The 20,598-nt window shown below is 39.2% G+C and overlaps 1 protein-coding gene across 15 annotated transcripts in view; it reads left to right on the top strand.

The window, feature by feature from the left end:
- The window catches only part of DMD (dystrophin), a 1,072,200-nt gene that overhangs the window by 1,027,456 nt on the left and 24,146 nt on the right, over nt 1-20,598 (top strand). For 11 of the 15 annotated variants that reach the window (XM_033051053.2, XM_033051051.2, XM_033051057.2 and 8 more), the window contains 6 exons: nt 751-862; nt 5,825-5,961; nt 6,730-6,768; nt 11,203-11,268; nt 12,547-12,612; nt 15,653-15,811. In XM_033051053.2, coding sequence (XP_032906944.1) covers nt 751-862; nt 5,825-5,961; nt 6,730-6,768; nt 11,203-11,268; nt 12,547-12,612; nt 15,653-15,811 — 579 coding nt within the window. The remainder of the gene's footprint in view (nt 1-750; nt 863-5,824; nt 5,962-6,729; nt 6,769-11,202; nt 11,269-12,546; nt 12,613-15,652; nt 15,812-20,598) is intronic. The other 4 variants (XM_033051052.2, XM_033051063.2, XM_033051066.2 and 1 more) reach the window with 2 other exon arrangements.

Genomic DNA, 20,598 nt, shown 5'->3' with positions numbered 1-20,598 from the left:
TGTCTGTCACAGATTTTTTTCTCTGTCTTTGCAAGTCATTGAAACCCTGTGTACACACTTGACAAAAAGATACTGTATTGGAAGGCTTTTAGAAAGCTAATACTGTGCACCCAGTTCATGTAAAACAATGTTCTTTTGAGGTCGTTGTGGCTGAGCTGCTTCATGTATTCGGAACAAGACAACCCTTATGCCTCCGGCTCTTTCAACCACTTCAGCACAGCAGATACAACAGTTAGCTGCCTCATAGAGCTGATGAGATTAAATAATGGCCCAAAAGTGCATTTGGAGTTTTGCATGGATGGAATGCTCTACAGGAAAATTGTTTTTATAGAGGTGGTAGGAAGGACATGAGGGGGTTGCCAGAGTGACTTACTGAGAGGGCATTTCTTTCTTGAATTTTCCTTTTGAAGGACATTCTGTTTTGGGAATCATCACGAAGAGCAAAAGATCTGAAGTTAGTGTTATAGTAATAAAAAGTATGGTAATGTCTTTCATATGTTAAAGGTGAGTGAAAGTGTAAAAATCTTCACTGTTGCCCAATATTAGAAATTTTTTTGAAGACTGAAATCTTAGACAAACATCTGAGGCAGCAGTACCTGTCCCTCAGGGCAGAGGAGCATTACTGGGCATTGCACACTGTGTGACATCTTATGGAAGAGAATTTACTAACACAGCAAACCTGATGGGCTGATACGAAGCAGTCACATACAAAGCTCTGAAGCTGTGAAATTTTTTTTTATCCTCTTTTAGGTACAGAAGTTTAAAGCACTTTAACTATGACATCTGCCAAAGTTGCTTCTTCTCTGGCCGTGTTGCAAAAGGTCACAAAATGCACTATCCCATGGTGGAATACTGCACACCAGTAAGTAGCTGTTTTACTGACCCTTACTGTCCCTTCTTATGTAGAAAGGAAAAGCTTCTTTTCCTATGTGCAAGGTAATGAAGTGTTAGGACTGCTTTTCTTCCCTTCCCTATAATTAAATCTCATTTTATAATATAATCTCATTTTATACATGCCAGCAATTTTCGGTGCTTAGTCAAGGATACTCCAATGGTGTGGAGTAAATTGAAGTTCATTGTTTGCACAATTCTGTGTTGTAATATATTGTTGTGTGCTAATGACTTGTTCCATGTCCAGTGCCATAGCTCACTTTATGGATCTCCCTGGAAGCATGTGATTTGTGCAAATATTCATTCATATCTTGGGTTCCACGGTTTTCTCCATATCAGTGTGTGATTTTTTTTCCTCCTTTCCTCATCAAGTTGCCACTTCACTTGCTTTCTCCCACAACACAATCGTTGCATTTTTAAATTCTTCACTGTTTTGTAGTACCTATGTATTGTCTGATCACTTGATGATACAAAGTGCCAGAGAAGTTCCCGTGGTTGCAAGGTAGATTTCATTTCTGAAGGGGAGAAGCCAGGGTGTTCAGTACAGGGTGCTGCAGTGATGGTGTGGTGAGGGTCTTCACCCTTCTTTCACAGCTCCCAAAAGGATTAGTTTTGCATAAATATTTCTTTCATACCTGACAGCTGGCAAAGGAAGCTCTGCATTTCCCTCTCAGTGTGCTCCTTTTTCTTTTTGGCCTCTCAGGATCAGTGCAAAGGGGCATAAATTAGAGGCAAGCTCAAGTTAAACTTCCACCATGTAGCAAGACTGAGCTTTCAGCTGCCTTTGCTATTGTTTGTGCTGGTCTTGAAGCAGTGCACTCTGGTCAGCATTTCCTGCTGAGATAGTATTATTCCTAGTTTCCACCTGCTAGTACTCATAAATGGTGAAAATAAAGCATCAAAGTTATACTTGGGCTAGCCTCATAAAATTATATGAACAGTCTTTAAATCTTCCTCCAAGCAAAATGCATGGCCAAAATGAAGTAAAGACTCTCAGCTTTTCTTAGAGACCTAAAAAAGCGAGAAAAAAAGTATGCCCCTGAAACATTATGGTAAAGCAAGCCTAGGATTTTTGTTAGATTTAACTTAGGGATAGTTACTTGCATTATCCATCAACTTTTACCTTTCAGTGGCAGTATTTCCTGTGAATCTCTGCAAGGGCCAGTGCACATTTGCTGTCTCTTTGTTGGTATTTGTTGGCTGTGGTTTTCAGCGCTGTCCCCCAGGGACTGAGGTTGCTGGAAGGGCGATTTGCCTGAACTGCTGCACAAGTCACAGGGAATTGCTGGCGCTGCCTGGGCAGGTCTGAACAGACTTCTCCATTGCAGGCATTCCTAGAGCAGGATCTCGTGATCTGAGTCATAGGCAGGGTGAGTGAGTGAGTGAGTGACTGATTCCCTGGGAGCCTTCTTTCCACCTGCAGCTGAGCCCTTCCTTGACTGTGGGTTTGCTTTGCACTTTGCCACTCTTACCTCGCTAAGAAACAACATGGGAGACTTGTGAGTGGTGCCCTGAGTGCACAAACCAGTATCTCCCAACTATTTTCTTATACTTTTGATGTGTTTTAAGAAAAGAGAAATGAAAAAGGATTACAAGGTGCACCCCCAGCCTGCAGCAACTCATTGCAGCGCTGCATCCAGCAGGTGTGAATTGTCCCTGAAAATACGGATTACTAAGGTGAGCGTGGTGGTGAGCAGAAAACCTGCCACCATGTTCAGCTTGCTGGATCAGAATAAAGAACCATTCACAGCCAGTGGATTTTTCCCTGAACTCCAGCAACCCGTGCTAATGTGCCGTGCCTGGCTGCACAAGCAGCCAGCTGAATTAGAGAAGGATTAACTGGGGTGGAGGGGGAAGTGAATGTGACACACAGCAAGCCCCACTCTTTTTTGTGTTGCTGCTATTACAAAAATTTTACCCAAGTACTGGGGGAGTGAATATCCACTGAAGCTATGTCTAGTCTGTAATTGTTTTCCAAATGAATGAAAAAGAGTATGCAGGTGACAGAGCACTTATCAGTCTTTCTCCACACTAATCTCTCACCTTAAAATGCATTTTGGCAGACGCAAGACATGTGATGCCTTCTTTGATAATATCTTTGCAATAATTCAGTGTGCACACTGAAGTGTTCTGATAGTTTTATTCTCCCTCCCTCTTAGTATCAAGAAATTTTTGAGCACTGCAGTCTTTAATTCTGCTTAGGTTAGTTTTGAGAACTCATGCTAAATACGTGAGGGATGTGATAATTTTCCCTCTCTTGCAAAAGGTTGAGTCAGAATGAGGGCAAGGCAGTTCCCTGTTTTTCATTTAGACAGAAAAATTGCAACAATTATTCCTGAAAGCAACACAGCTCAATTTATTGTTCAAAGAGATAGGACTTTTAAAGAGGTTTAAACAAAGCATAGAAGACAACTTATAGACTGAGATGTAAATGCAGGATGATTTTTCTGTTAGGGTTTAATGAACAGTGACACACAAACATAAAAAACACCTTGTTGGAAGGAAATGTGTCAAACTGATAGACCTCTCTACATCTAGGGTTTCCAGTCAGGGCTGAGGTGTGGGGAGCAAGGCACTATCTTAAACCAAACTGGGAAAAGTCAACTGGAGGTGAAGTTATTCCTATGTGAATAAAAAGAACTATTTCTAATGAAATAGTTTGGTTTCAGAACAATTTTGGAACATCCCATCTGCCTATATGTTGCTTTGATTTAAGAGAGCTGGGATGCCAAAACTCCACTGTTTCTTCCTCATAAACCAGGTCTGCTGGGAATTTTGGTTTGGATGATTTTACTTTGAAAATCATATGTAATAAAACATCTGTGGAGTAAGTCAGAAGGTTTGGCTGAAAATAGCCTCAGTTTATCATCTTGTCCACGTACTAATCAGATTTTCTTTGCCTTTCTTGTGCTCCTTGAGCATTTTTTAAATGGCAGTTGGATTGTATGAGATGTGCCTGATGCTTTCAGTTGTCACTAGAAGATATATTTTCTTCTTGGGGGTTCATGTGGTAGCAGCTAGATTGGGATGTTTCTGTGCAAGCTCAGCATTTTGCTGTTTGGTTGTCATGGAAGAGGTTCAGAGGAGAAAGGGGAAAGACCAGTCCCAGGAAGGCTGAAGCAGAGAATGTTTCATTGCCAATACCTGAAAACACTTAATCCAAACTACAGTCAAATGCAATAGAAAGTGTTTTCAACAACAAAAATAGACAGGGCATTAATAAATGCTTATAAATAGCACAGGTGAACAACTGGACAGAAAGCTGTGCTTAGTCTATTTATACCAAGATTAAATATTAAAATTTTTTCTGTGTTTCCAGCTGATGTGCTCTGTGTGCTCTTGATGACAAGCTGGCTAAGAGCTCTCCTGGCAGACATTGCAGATGGAATTCAGCAGAGGGAATTCCCTCCTCTGGGGGCATGGACAGGGAGCCACCTCAATAAATCTCCTTTCTGGAGTCCTCTGGGTGGTCTGGGCACACTTCATCCCTTCCTTCCCCAAATGCCTTTACTTCTGATTAGTTAAGGAAGGGATACTTAATATTACCAAACATTATCTCAGTGTTTTGAAAATACAGATACTGCTGTACTGGCTCACAGGTTCTGCTGTGTCACTTCTCTACTATTCATTGCTTACACTGAATTTTCCTGCCAGACAGACTGACCAGAAAGGGAGCCAAATTCTTTCCAGCTTTACATAGGTGTCATAAGTACAGGGATAATATTTGCTTTTTCTGTTAAGGCTTTTCAGACTTTCTGCAGATGTTTTTTCAGGGCATCCGTAATTTTTCTACCTTCTAAAAATCTGTGTATCTGTGTTTGAGCAGCTCTGTGAAGGTTGGTTTAACTGATAATTCCAGCACGTCCTTCCCCTCTATGCAAAAGGCATAGAATTCAGTAAAAACATCAGAAAGATTGATTTTTCCCTAATTTCTTTCCTTTAAATTAGATAGATTGGAGAAGCAATATTGTTATGTGGGTCAGAAGAACTTAATTTACTGTAAAAGATCAGTACTTCAGGGTCTAGTGTTTTTGCAAGGTTCAGAGAAGGGAGTGCAGCCTGACTGAAGTAATTGAAGTCTTACATTAAAATTCATCAGAGAATTGCCTGATTCTTCGTCAGGCTCTCAATAAGTCTTGCATCTTCACAGCAGACATCCTTGAAACTCTTCGTGACTCTTTCTGGTTTTTCTGAATCTATGTTGTGCTCCTCTGCTGGTCTCTACAGCAGCAAGGGAAGCCTGCTGCAGGCAAGGGAGTAGAAAACTTCATGCAAATTGTTCTCTCCTCTGAGTATTGATCTTAAATGCCTGCTAGCTTCACATTGAACAGGTGCAGGAAGAAATAACTGATCTGAGAGCTTTCAGCAGCTCTCACCTGCTTTTTGTTTCCCTTTGATCAAAATATTAATGGCACAGAAGGCTGAAGAGGGAAACTGGAAAGAAAAGGTACCTAGAGACTCTCATAGATTGACAAGCCCATGAGATGGAGATGCCAAGCATGTGGTAAGAGTTGGGATCCAGACAGTGAAGCACCCAGCTGGACACACAGACTGGCTGTGAGTCCTTCACTACAGCCGTTTTAGTGCTGAACCAAAAGTAGGCAGAGAGTCCCCCCACAGCCAGGTGAGGGAATGACAAATTATTTTCTAATTATTGCTTGTCTTCTTGAGATCACCTGAGGTGAGACATGAGCCTGTCAGGGGGTTTTGAGACTTCTTTTCTTTCCCTCCTTCCTCCCCACTAGCAGTGTCTGTGTAGTGCATTGTAAGGTGACAGTGATGGACAAATAAAATTTACTGTTCCGGGGCTCAACCCATTGGCAGCTTTGCTTGGTGTGATCACAGCTCTTCCAAGTAACCCAGCAAAGAGGCAACTGAAAAAAACAGTGACAACCTCATGAAAGATTATTTCATTGTGATTTGTGGCTTTCAGACAACGTCAGGAGAAGACGTCCGTGACTTTGCCAAGGTACTAAAAAACAAATTTCGAACAAAAAGATATTTTGCAAAGCACCCACGAATGGGCTACCTGCCTGTGCAGACTGTCTTGGAGGGAGACAACATGGAAACGTGAGTAGCTCTGAAGCATCTAAGTAGCAATTCATTTGGTACACTCTTTGAGCTCCCCAGCTGGTGCCAACTCCTTTCACTTCCTAAATGCATAAAGCCTCTTTGTCTTTCATTTCTGTTTACCTCGCCTGGCAGGAAAACACAAGCTGGGCTTCCAGTTGCCATTGCCTTTGTTTGCTTTCACCTGTCCTTATACAGGAACTTCAGCTTCAGTTAGCAAAAAAAAAAAAAAATACAGTCTTACTGGCAGACTTATGGACATCTAAGTTTGATGCACAATTTGGAGGCTAATGATGCATTCATTAAATTTTTATTTTCTTCCAAATGGGTATCTTTCCTTGGTTTTATTTTTTTAATTAGGCTATGGTGTTTGTGACCCTCCTAGGTGATTTCTTCTTTTCTCAGCTATAAATGTAGTCTTACTGAAGGACTTTGATGTCTTCATGGGAAAAAAATAGCAGTAAATGATGCACATGAAGTAATCAATGACTTAACCTAGTTCCCTTTGGTTTTTTACATGTTTAATCAGTTGTTTAATGGCAATTGCACGCAGCTTGTTCTCGCTCCTTCTTTTTCTCTTTTTAAATTTTAGATTTCAAGTTTTTTTTTTCTCACTTTTTGGTTGGTTGCTCTTCACAGCCATTCATGTTGGTCTGTTGGATTTCTGCTTTTTCGTTATTGTGACTTTTTTTTTTAAACTTTCTGTAATTATTTTGCTGCTGAGTTTCTTCTGCCTTTCTCTTCACCTCCTCATTTTTTGTCTTGCAGTCCTGTTACTCTGATCAACTTCTGGCCAGTAGATTCTGCGTGAGTACTTTTGCTGAAGTGTGCTGCTGCTGCTACTGCTGCTGCGCTCCCTCACTTTTTCTTTTTGTTTGTTTCTTTGTTTAGTTTTACATGAGATCATTTCCTTCTTTCTTTATGATTATTTCCTTTGATGCACTGTCTGAAGGAATGTTTTGATCCTAAATGAGTAGATTGAGATAAACCCTGGAATTCCCAGCAGTCATGGATTTTGCACTGTGTACTCTTTCTGGAGTATGTATTTTTCATCCAATTAACAGGGGTTTCGTGCAGACCTACTAATGCTTATGAAAGTTTGTCGTTTTAAAGCCTGTGTTTCTGAATAAGTGTTGGTCCTCTGAATGTATACTAAATGAAAGACAGAGATTGAACTTGATATGGATTTCATTCAGTTTCAGGAATGACAGTTTTGCAGATAAAGCTGTGATTTGTTTTTATGTGCAGCCGTGCACACTCGAGTGCCCCAGTTAATCCAGAGCTCACTGGGTATTTTATTACAGTCTTTTAGATACATTCACATTTGTGGAAGCAGGTTGAAATGGTGAACTGTTTACTGTATTTTTCAGAAGTTAAAAAAGCAGGGGTTTTCAGCTGTGGAATAGATTTTCATTCTTGCAACACTCCAGCACATGTATTGTCTTACTGTGGTAATAATAGCCTCAGCATAAACGAAAGATAGATATATATTTACCATTGTGGCATTTGCTACTTCTAGTGTTATACAGATGCTTCTAGAATAATGTTAAATAAGGATTAATTTTAATTCACATATTGATAACTAAAGAGAAACTAACAAATAGATTTTTTTTATATTTCTATATGGTGAAATGTATATGGCTTGCACCTCCATTGAACTTTTTGTAGAATAAACAAAAGTGAAATGTATACATTGGAATATTGATTTATAATTTTCATTGGGAGCACAAACCTTTGGGAAGCTAAGGGAAGTGCTCTACCTCTAGCAAATTTAAGCAGTAAACCTCACATGGCAGAGAATTCACACAGAGAATGCCAAAAGTCTGGAGCCAGACTGAAATAGAGGGGCTTTGAGCTTGAGGATGCACTTTCATACATGCAACTATGGATCTAGATTCCTTATATTTCAGAACACGAGCAAAGTTAAAAGTAACATTCGAAGAAAGCTTGGATCATGTGGAATGCCATCACTGTGTCTGACATAAGATGAAATTAAGCTGTCATAACATGGTTATTTCTAGTTACTTATAGTAATAACATTGTGGTGTGCCTACACATCTTCACACCAAAGGTTTGCTGTTATATACTGCAGGGAGTTTAACTCACATGTAATACTTGAGAAAACTTGAGTAATACCAAGGAGCAGGATTCGTGCAGAGAGGTTGCACCTTTTGTCAGACTAACTCAGGTATCTTCTGGAGCATAGTCCTTCCATCTGGTCTGTCAAGGAAGCAGAAAAATAAGAAATTAGTAGTGGCTGGAAAGAATTGCCCTTAATTTTGTTCTGCTAACTTTATTTCTTTCCTTAATGCTATAGCACTTGACCTGCAATTCAAACTACTGAGCTGCCCAGGTTTAAAGCTATTTCTTGGTTACAGGGTGATTCCAGCTTCAGCAGACAAACCAGTTATCATAAAACTTCCCCATGTTTTCTACACTCATGCCTTTTTCCGGTGCTGTCCTGCCGGTTCTCTGGTTATCCTTGAAGTGCCAAAGAAAAGCACTACCTGGCAGCACTCAGCCATGCTAGTGCTGTTGTGACACCAACATGTGGTATACGTGGAACTGTTAATAAATAGATAATTTTTTTGTTGTTGGAAGTTAATGCTTCTTACTGCTTATTATCCAGTATTTTGCCCAGATATGCTGCTTGCCAGGCATTAAAGGGACAGTTCACAAGTTGTGAGAATTTGTATCTTTTTACTTGAGCTGTGATTATACGATGATACAAATACAATTTACGTGTTTCTACACTTTTAGGAAGCATCAACTAAAATGCTGAACAAAGAAAAGTACGCTCATCCTACCAGCCAGGTCCCTGGGGGTGCAGGGAATTGCAGGAAGGTGGTGTTTGCCACTTGGTCACCACCAGAATTCCCAGGCTGCTCCTGCAGAGCCCAGCTTGACCAAGGGAGCTGTGGAGCCCTTGTAAAAGTGATGGTTATCTTGGCTAAATATTGGCTGTGTCACTCAGCCTTCCTGCTTACTGAGTTGATTAGGTGTGCTGAGTATGTGTGCTCAGAAAGGAGGGACTGTGAGCTCTAGCACAGGGGGTCACTAAGAATATGTAAAATACAGCACAGTCGTTCAAGTTTGCTCAGAGACTGGCAAAAGTATCTCTGAGCAGTTGAATTCAACACAAAGCAATGCTTCTCTAGCAGGTTTGCTTTCTTAAGCAAACTTCTGAAAAGCTGTTTGAGGTATATCTTCGTTGCAGTATGTTCTGAAGCAGAGACAAACCTGGAATTGTAGCTTCACTCCCTGCTCCCTGGCAGAATCAGCTCCAACAAGTTACACAGCATCGTGTTGTCTTTTAAAAAATATATTTATTACACAGCTTGGTCACTTTTGAAGTTGAACCATGATTTCAAAGCAGCAAGGTTATATTCATGCAGTCAGGCCTGACTTTTTGCCATGCAGTACTGCAAAAAGAGACATCTCATTGCCCAGCCAAGTGCTGTCCCTTCTTTCATACTGGTACAAATAGATGTGCTGTGTCAGGGTGAGAGGCACTAAGAGAGTGGTCCAACTCAAAATTGAAACTACTTTTAACACATATTTTCTAGTCTATGCACAATAGTAGCATCAATGTTTGTGTGTGTGTGTTGAAAACAGGACCTCTTCTTGTATTGATGGTACCAATCAAGACCAGATTAAAATCTGCTGTATGACAAAAAAATAGAAAAAATTAGGGTAACTTCAGTTTATTAGAAAACCATCATTATCTTGCTCCATGATCCACTGCTCTGAAGAAATTGCATCCTTTTCCCCTCCCTTCCCTGCACGTTTTTGCACAGAATGGGATATTGAGTCACAGAGAAGCAATTGCCCATCCACTGAATCTCTGATGCACTGAGGAACTCTGTGAACTGAGTATTTGTCCTCTGGTGTGCTGTAGCAATGCTTGAATATGTGATGAGCAAAAGTAGAGGCCAAAGCTCATTTCAAAGACAAAATGAGGTTTGTTATACTTGGCCTGTAATGTCTTAAAGAGGAAAAACTTTGCTGTTCTGTGAGAAGAGACATTAATGATGATGAATTTGTGTATCCAGCATACAGCTCTATGAATTCAGAAAGATTCTACTCTAGAGCCCTTTGGAGGCTGGTTAGAAACCTGGAAGTTGAGAAGTCCAGTAGATATACAGCAGAATTGCCAAACTCCTAACATGGGAACATTGCAAACCAGAAGATTCTTACATTTTTGGATTATAACAAGTAAATACAAAACGTGTCAGCTTGTGCAATGCAATACAATCCCTTTTAGGCAGTCCCAGCTTGAACCACAGTATCAACAACTCAGAGTGGGGAGAAACTCCTTCCTCAGTCAGGAGTTCCAGAAGGAGAGTCGGCAGAGGTGAAATAAAGCACAGTTGATATTTAGCAAAAGTATAAAATTGCCATATAATTTAGGAAGCTGCATTACTTTTTGTTAGTCTGGCACTTCTCAATACACACAGATTGGCTAAATCCCACATGGCAGCAAAGAGTGCTCTCTGTATTGCATAGGCAACATAATTTAATGTTGATGTTTTCCAGAGCTGAGGCTGTAAGAAACTATACTCTAATTGATGAGAAAAGTCCTATGAATTGTTTTCATCAACAGAAAACTGAAGAGGACCTCATACCATCTGCCAGGCAGAAAACCCAACATAATTTAGTGTCCCCCTGTATAACACACTGAACTACCATTGAGATTGCAGCTCTTGAAAAACGTTAGGGAAAATCATCAGTGTCTGCAGTGTGTTATTAAAGGCTCGTTTCAGACATTTTATGCTTCTTGTATTTATTTCTAGCTGCTTGTGGAATAATTCTTAAGGGCTCTTTTGAGTGGGATGTGTTGGAAGCAGGCACTGGAGCAAGGTGGGAGGCAGAGGAGAGGTTCCCAGCAGGACTTTGGCAGCCTGTGCAGGGCTGCATGTGAAGCAGAAATGCCAATGAAGGAGGCAGGTGTGAAGGGAAAACAAGGGTGAAAGCTCTTCTATAAATCCTTTGGAAAAGGCTTCTTTGGGAGTTGGTGTGAAGAAGACAACAGATGGATTGCAAATGGTCAAAACCCCAGCGTGGCACCACAGAACATTGCACCAATGTCTTGAGGAGGCACACACAGCGCCTGGAGTTCTAACTTGCTTTTTATCAAACATGGCATAAGGCATAGAGATGTGAGGGTATAGGCATAGCTAAGTGTCTTTTTACTTTTTAAGGGGTATTGTTTGTGATTAATCAGTGTTTTCTGCCTTATAGGCCTGCCTCGTCCCCTCAGCTCTCACACGATGATACTCATTCACGCATTGAACATTATGCTAGCAGGTATGAGACCAGCTGGACATTAGGCAGATCTTTCTCTAAGATTTCTTTAAAAAGAAAAAAAGAAGAGCTAGAGGCTACCTGAGCACTTCTTAAAGAAACATAAAATTTGGGGTTTTGCTTTCCAGGCTCTGGGATGCAAGAGCATCGTCTGTGGTTGCTGTTAACCAGCCCATCCTAACTTGCATGCCAGAGCACCTATGTGGTCAGAATTGGTCTTTAGGTCCCTTGGGGTCCTCATTAAGTTGTGCACTCTGTTACTGACATCTTAACAGGGCCTGTTAATTAGGACAAGAGGTAGTGTTTTAAACTAAAAGAGGACAGATTGAGACTAGTTGTAAGGCAGGAATTTTTGCAATGAGGATGATGAAGCACTGGGAGCAGGTTGTGTAGAGAGGTGGTAGATGCCCCATCCCTGAAAACATTTAAGGTCAGACTCTATGTGGCTCTGAGCCACCTGTTGAAGTTGAAGATGGCCCTGCTCAGTGCAGGGGGGTTGGACTGGAGACCTTTAAAAGCCTCTTCCAACCCAAACCTTTCCATGGTTCTACATAGGGTTTAGTTTTTAATATGGACCCTGATATAGTAGTACAAATGAGAAGAGCAGAAACCTCCAAACTCTCATATGAATCTCAGGTGTCATCACAAACAGGATTTTTCCTTGATTTGGAGGATTAAAAAAATGATGTATCATTGCTTTAGTTTAATTCTCTGCTTTCATATTGCTCTTAAGAATCAAAAAGTGGATTAATTGTGCAAATATTGGAATATTTTTCCACCAAGCAAGTAAATTTTCAAGGGTTGAGGTAATGAAAAATAGTTATTCTGGCCTCTTTCTCTCCTCCAGTATCACTTGATCAGGAGAGGTGTTTCTGAATTATGCAGGACGTTTAGGAGAGACTGAGTGTGAAAACTAATGAGAAATGACTGATTGTTACAGTTTTGACAATGACATTGCCAGGTACAAAGCAATTTGTGTAATCCCCTGGCATCTTAAGGCTTTTCTTTGATTTTGGAATTAATTAATCAAGAGAAGTTGGAATATAACCTCAGAGAAAGGGCTGAAAACTTAGAAGTGAGTTTATCCAGGCCATTGTAACAAACAGTCTTTTGTGATAGCTTATTTTAAAACCTTTTGGTAATCAACAGCGAGTGTAAATTAATTTGAGTTTCAAATTCATCAAAAACATCACGCTCTTTAATTCTTTCCAGAGTTTTAGAACAAACAAAGTTTTTGAAAAAAAAAATTGGTTTTAATGAGTCTTGTTTATTTTTCCACAGGCTAGCAGAAATGGAGAACACCAATGGTTCTTACCTAAATGACAGTATTTCACCTAATGAGAGCATGTAAGTAGGCTGTTTTTGTGGTTTTGACATGTATTTTCTTAGGAAGGTTAATAAAGAGCAATGAAATTTTGTAGTGCTGAATTTGCATGGCCATGTATCACATCTGGTTCAATTTAATGATGTGTTTATGTCCTTTCAGTTTGTATCGTAGTTCTGGATTAATGGCTTATAGCTTAGTACCAAATTTATTCAACAAATGATTGATACCTTAAAAAAACCCCTACTAATTTCTTTCCAAAAATTACTGATATATTCAGCAAGTAATTTCCATAGTCAAAATATGGTCATCATCTAAGGAGTTCTAAGGACAAACATACAAAAAACCCTCTTTTATCTTAGTTCAAGCTTAGTCATGGTTAAATTACTGTAAATTAGGAAATGTTGTTGTGGGAAAAGTGTCATACAAAACTTAAAGTGAGGCTGAACAGAAATCTTTGGTCTACAAATACCTGAAATACATTTCAAGTGTAAGCCAGGAGGGACCAATCATCACTGTGAAATACTAGCAGTAGTGACCTGTGAGTTGGACAGAACACTGACAAGCATTCATTGTATTACTTCAAATGTAGGGTAAAAAATAAAAGTTTTGATTTTTAAGAAGTACTTAAATCTGGTATCTCACTGAAATCCTTGTGGTTCTCCTCCAATAATATTCTTGGTCTTGTTTATTCTCTGAATAAAAGGACATAGAACTGACTGTGAGTAATGCTTCTGAAGACAGCACAGAAGCAGCCACATCATGGGTGTGTTTGAAAATTTGATCTTGGCTCATTAACGGTGTAGGAGAAGCCGTAGCATGGATTCTAGATCAATCACATGTGAAAACTGCAACTTCTCTAAAAACATTTTGATCTATTCTGCATGATCTTTTCCTTATCACAGTTAAAGGGATAGATTTTTTTTGAAAATTCAGGTGATTAAATTTGTAGCAGTCCTTATCAACACAGAATTCTGGCCAATTTTTGTTCACTTAAATTGAGATTCCAAATGAATAGCATTTTATGAGGTTGACTCTGAGCCTGTGAGCTCCTGATGTTCTTGGATAGTGATAAAGCTGTTTCTTTGTTTCAAATTAGTTTCTCTTTTTATTTGGTAGGATTGTTGCCTACCAGTTTTGAAAGAAAATCCCCTGTAGGACCAAGTACATAGTTTTAATTTATTGGTGAAAGGGAAGGTTAAAATGACACCTCAGAACTGATATTGATGCAATGTCAGTATAGTTTTGTGCAGTTAATGAAAACTTTGTTTCCAAGTCATATGTTGATTTTGTATTATTATGGATAGTAGTAATGCTTTAATCGATGGATTTTTTTTGTTGTCCCACTGAAATATTTCAATGTCCTTGTCACAGAAATCATTCATACATTGGATCTCTTGTATTACACGTTGGTCTTACTGTTCAGTTCATCTTTTTTATCAACTGGCAGTTTTACTAGCACAATTCACTTAATAAGTTAACTATCCAGTTTGTTCCTCAGTTTGTACTGTTAAAATGATAATAGAACTGTGCATTATACATTTTGGAAAAGCTATTATCCAGATAGATACAAATTGCAACAAAATCAAAGCTTACCATGAATTCACAACTGTAATTACTTCAGTTTTGCTTGTCAGATTATGCTTAAGTATTATTTGTTATTCTTGGTGGGTTTGGATTATTTGGCTAATCAGTACAGGTAGAGTGATAGATGGAAACAAGTAAGGCAGGAAATCAAAACATAACATATATATTTATATATCACAAAACATTTCATTATGTAATGTCTTGCAGTGATGTATAAAATATCTGTGCAGGCTGAAAATCACACAAAAAGAGTATGCTTGTAAAGTGACATTATACTGCAATAGTTATGTCACTTTTTCACTGTTAATTCACTTAGGATCCATAAGAATATTTATAAATGCAAAGCAGTGGTTTGAAGGAAATCACAGTTAAAGTGCTTCATGTAAAGTATAAATTTAGGAACTGACAAGCCTTTCCTTTTGTGAGAAATTAATACTTCTCTTTTATCAGCTAATGTTAATGTGCTCTACATTGCTTTGGCACTCCTGCAGTCATAAAATTGCATCATTAACATTTTCAGGAACAAAATGAAAACAAGGAAAATTACAATTTTTGAACAATAACAGCTGTTCAAAATGCCTGTTAAATTCCGGTTTAGAAACATAACAGGAAAAAACCCTAGACTGACTAGACTGAATTATTTTGTTCTATGAGCTCTCCAGCAGCAGTGTCCTTTTTATTTTCCCTGTCTTATGATGTCAAGGGAAACCTTTCATGGTTTCTCAGTGACTGCTGGTGTAAGTTGCATTGCTTAGGGCTTGGATGCACCTAAACCACACCTGAATCAGTCCATGTACTTCTGGGAGGTATTTCCTTTTCCAGAGATGTTTCTGTTTCAGGTGCCAGGCAGCTTCAGGGGCAATAGAAATTAAAAAAATAAAGAGATCATATGTATTAAACAGAATGCATTTGTATTCTGACAGTGTACATCACCTTTAAATTTAAAAATAACCAAACGTGAGTGGAAAGTAACATGCTTTCATTATATTAGGGATTTTTCTTTGTTTACCTAATTTTAGAATATTATAGACAAAAAAAAAGGTAAAAAAAGCACACACTTATTGCATAAGGAGAGTTTGTAGGTACAAAATAAATGCATTGCCCTTGCTTGAATGACCCTTCCACAATGCAGATCAGGCAGCAGAAGACTGTGCTTTTTTTGCAAGAAAAGTCCTAATTGAAGTTTTTCAGAAGAGGAGATTTGAGGTTGTCAGCTGTTGCAAAACTTGGCTTTAAGTGTCTGAGAAGCAGAGAAAGAGGGAGGTGGTCTCTGCAGAGAAGGAAAATCACCAGAGACTCAGTGAAACAGGTCAGCAGATTTTGCTTTAAGGTGCATTGCTCTGCTATTGGGTACAAAGAGTTCAGCAAATCTCTTTGTAAGAAATGAGAGACTGGGAGTGAATCATCTCCTCGTATTCACTGTGAAGTTGAAAAGAAGGAAGGGAACAGCCTGTTTTATCCTGCTCTGTTTTGCAGTGATGATGAGCACTTGTTAATCCAGCACTACTGCCAAAGTCTGAACCAGGAGTCCCCCCTGAGCCAGCCCCGAAGCCCTGCCCAGATCCTGATTTCTCTGGAGAGTGAGGAAAGAGGGGAGCTGGAGAGAATCCTCGCAGACCTGGAGGAGGAAAACAGGTGGGTTACACCACCAGCTGCAAAATACTTACACTTTGCAGTTAGATGGAATTCAGTTTGGTAAAATTTTTAGGAATAAAATAAATTATAAAACTGCATTTTTTTCTGATAAATAAGTAATTTCATAGTGGGCAAAAGTTGGGCCCCTCTTTCCTTTCTCTTTATTTGTTGCCATTTCTTTAGTCTTTCAATACAAAATAAAAATCCTTTACCACTCCTAACTTCAAAATTAATCGATGTTACCTTCATTAATCACTGTTATAAAAACCCCAACTGGATACTTGAAGCATCACAGCACTGCAGTCCTCTTTATACAGTACTCTGGAATCTTGGACCATCAGCACAAAACCCAGGAGATCTTGGCCCTGGAAGATTGGTAATTACAACTGTGAGTTACCAAAACCAGACTGTAATATGTAAATCATTTAGTTCTACCAAAAAAACATGGTTTGTTTGTCTTCTACTGTCTTCTGCTTTTATAGCACAGTCTGTTGGCATTTTCGTGCTCTTTTTTTCTTGCTTCTGTAAGAGCTAGGTACTCTGCTTACACTGAGGGTTTAATGCATTAATAATTTACCTTAGGCTTGTCAAGGAAATAATGCAAGAGTTGGCAGTGTCATAGATCTTCTCCCCATGTATGTCTTCTTTTGATGGTGCTAATCAATTACAGTGGCTCCATCAGAGACTTTCCATCAGGAGGGTTTAGGAGAATGGAGGAGTTTGTAGGCATCAAGAATGAGAAAGATGTTTCACACAGAAAGCTGTAGTAAACAAAGCTCTTGCTCACTGAACAGAAGGGAGATTTTGTTTGAAACAAACCACAAACTTCCTACCACATAGTACATAAAGCCCAAGTAATTTCTAAAGTGGAGAAAAATCAGTATTTTGAAATGAGACATCATACTTTGCATGTTCAGGACTGTAGCTAAGAAATCTAGTAGCTAGTACAATACAGATAAAATAGCTTCATTTTCAGATGATGGGTGTTATTTTTTTAAACAGCATTATGTCGTGAATCATGGAAGAAGGAAAAAAAATTGTAATACTTTTCTCTCTATATACAAAATAAGATGCCTAGCAGAAAGGAGGGTGACTTTTAAATCAAACTATTTTTTTATTAGAAAGGTAGTGTATGAAAACTAGTATAAGATGGAGCTAGATAGCTAAGTAAACTAAAAAGCCCTTTGAGAGTTCATACCTTAAATTTCAGCATGGGCTTTATTTAATTTAGCAATTACTGATGAGGGATGGTAAAAGATCTCTGTCAGGAATTACACCTTAAAAATTCCTGGTTTGAAAGTTGCCAATCCTGAATTCAGCTAGAGCTGAAGGCTGTAAGGTTGTTTTTGTCATTTGTGCTACTGGAGGCACAGTTATGGATGGGATGCCACCACAGGCAGCCTTGCCTTTTGTGGGTGCTCAACACAGCAGGCGCAGAGAGTTATGTCTCTGTCTCACAGCATGGAGTCACACTGCTCTGATTTTCATTGATTATGACAAAATCATGACTTTTTCCTCTGGAAACTCCTATAAATAACTTGTATGTAAAATGTAAGGTAGCTGCTGAAAAGTGAACAAGTTCTTCTTGTCCTGGTTGCTTGTCACAGACAGATAACCATGAGTTTATGGATGAAACACAGATTTCTGTTCAGAAAAATCAGCTCTTCAGGCAGGATCAGTCAGGAGGCATTCATGTAACTTTACCTACTTTTAAAACCAGTCTTGTCCCTTTAGATTTTTATTTCCTAGTCGTTCTCCTCCATCGAGCTTGTGCAAACCTTTCTTGGCTGTTGCCAAAGATAATCAGCAACCTGACACCTAATTCCTTGTGTGAACCTGGTGCCAGTGGGTGAACACATCTTCCTTCCCATGCAGATCCTAAAACACCCTCCGTGTAGACTTTTGCCACTACCTCAGGATGAAGACTTTCCTTTGTTCCCGGGGTGCATTTCCTTGCTGCTGCTGGGCTGGATGTGGTGCACGAGTCGCCCTTTCCTGCCTGTGTTGACATAATTCCTGTTGCATGCACTTGTGATAACTTCTGATAACTCAGGTTTAGCTCTCTGCTGTGTCCTGTACAACTTTTACACTAACAGTCAGGGCATGCAGTCACTTCTCAGCAGCTCCCAGGAAAGCAGCCACAAGTGATACCTCAAGTATCAAGTACCAAGAAGAGGCAGTGCTGTCATACTGGGAGCACCTCATTGTCATTTCTCTTTTTCTTCTGCTCTCCACAGTTTCCTGCTTTTCAAAAAAGCCCTTTTCACTTTTGCTTTGTCTCTTTTGAGCTGTTGATTGAATTCTGACCTCCATTTGAGTTTCAGCTGCAGTTTCTGGCCTCCCAAATATTTCCATCTTGACTTGTTATTTAAATGAAAAAGACTCTTTGAAATTGTAATTCTGAGGTTTTGCTTTTGGACAGTTTAAAAGTTCTGTTGCCTATTTTGAATTCTTCTGAAATGCTTTCTCTGACTTACAAGCTAACCTAGCTGTGACGTGGTTCTGACTGGGGTTTTGTCAGTTCCAAGGACCTCTTGTTAGATATTCATTATTTATCTGCTAGCATTTTAAGACCTTGGTGCTTCTGTAGCTTGTAAGTATGACTTCCTTAAATAATGTATAGCTAAGATTTGACTGCTAAATAATTAATATTTGTTAAAATGTGAGCATTTTAGAGAATATTTTCAATGGCTGAAAGTGTTGTATTTGAGTTTTAGGTCTTCAGGCTTATTCTGAGTTGTGCATCACATGGAATATTGTGATAAGACCATTTCTGTATTCAACAGACAAAAAGCAATCTTGCTATTGAAGGCATTATTACTGTATTGCAATATAAAAGAAAAATCCAATTATAGAACCCTCTCAAAAACTATTTCCTCAAGAGTGAATGTATTTCAGAGAGAGGGAAGACAAGTTTTGTCTATCTAAAGCAATACATTACATGGGTTATACAACAGGATAGGCAATACTGACTAGGATTTACTGTAGTGGCATTAAACAGAAAGCATGTGGTTCTGCAGGACAGAGTCAAAACTTTTTGCAAAGAATTAAAATACCTTCCTGCTATTTTAATGAGTCAGGAAAGTGGATGTTTCCTAATATTTTAGTTCAACTGAGGTCTTGGATGTAAGAGGGAGACTTCTCATGTTCTCTCCTCTTCCTCGCAGTTCTGAGCTGTCCTGTAACAAGAACTAAGTAAATGAGATCTCCAGCCAGAGCTATTTGCCATTCCTTTACTTTTCCTGACTTGCAGTGGGAGTGCAGTGGGCTGTGTGCCACAGAGAAAGCACTGACACCCTGAATCTCAAAGCTGCCCTGTTTCGGTGTTCGTTCAAATGTGAAGAATGATGAATGGCCTCCTCACATAAGTTCCTTCTGTATAGTTGCCAACAGCAAGAAAGTGATGCATTTCTAAACATGCTGTGGCTCCTTTTGGTATTTGTTTTGGCGTTGAAGAAGGGGAACTAGATCTTCTGAGTGTGAAACATCCTGAGTAAACACTGTCACTCCAGTGAGGGACAGGGAGTAAGTGGTTCAGTTACCATCTTTGTCTGTTTCTTCAGACCACTGATTTTCTGTAGGGAGATGAGAAACAGCATGAATTCACAAATTCTTAATTGCCTTTGAGACAACTACTCAGCAAACAGAGTCCACTAGGGTTTCTGTCACCAGGTAATTAATGCTGCCAGTGATAATGTGGTTAATAATTCATGCACTCTTTACTACTCAGCTCTGTACAGTTGCATAAATCAAGGTTACACTGCATGCTTCCTATGTTACTTTTCTTCACAAATGCCTCAAAGAGTTGCAAACATTCTAAATGGAATATATGGTTTTTTCTTAAAATTCTCTTACTTAAGAAGGGTTCATTTTCCCAGTATGTGCAGCAGCATTGTTTGTGACAGCCAGATGTCACCCAGCCTGAGCTGTGGTGGAGGCAGGTGGGGTTTCCATGTACTGCCTGTGCTTGTTCAGTTGCATTCATTTATAGAGGAGCATATTTGTATCTCACCTTTCTCTTATGTCCCATTTTATGGTGAAAGTGCCAGAGTGCCTCTCCTCAGGGCTGTGGGCAGTGCCTTGGGTGCCTGGCTCACAGTCCTTTTCACCATACAGCTTAAAACTGTTCCAAAGGGAGGAATAAGAGTCACTTGTTCTCTCTTAGGGTATTCTTATAGCAGTTTTCGAATTCTTTCCTTCTTTTTTAATTTTCAGCTTTTTCCATTATATTAATACACTTCTTCATGGCTGTATGTTTAGATCCCAGTTAGATATTATTGATTGTGTTCACTCCACTCTATGACTCTGGAGCTACCATGAATCTCAGTTCTCTGGATGGAGGACTGTGTAGCTGGACTGAAGAGGTGCAGCTGAAAAACTCAGTAATATAGGTGCACTGGGCAAACCCACATGCATCCTTCAAAATTACATTCCTTTCTTCCATCTGTATTATAGTATTTAATTACAGAACTCCCAAATCCAACATACCTCTGGTTGGAAAATATGCAATATCTTTTACATGCTTTTTTTTAATAAGCTTTCAGAAAAAATTTGAAATTCTTTTTATCAGACATGAAAGGATTTTTATCTGAAATACTCCCTGGTCCTTACTTGTATTTCAATACCACTGTTACTGGAAGGACTTCTGTATATTGATACAGGCAATAATTGCAGATTCCTATGTAGCAAGGTATCTGATTATGTTATAAATATGACCAAGTGCATTTATTTAGTTTACCCTTGGGTGATGTTTTATCTTCTGCTTTACAGCACTTCAAACTTTTGAG

This window comes from Catharus ustulatus, chromosome 2, assembly GCF_009819885.2.
Source record: "Catharus ustulatus isolate bCatUst1 chromosome 2, bCatUst1.pri.v2, whole genome shotgun sequence".
Lineage (NCBI taxonomy): Eukaryota > Metazoa > Chordata > Aves > Passeriformes > Turdidae > Catharus > Catharus ustulatus.
The sequence above is the reverse complement of the archived record's forward strand: the minus strand, read 5'-3'. Positions and strand labels throughout refer to the sequence as shown.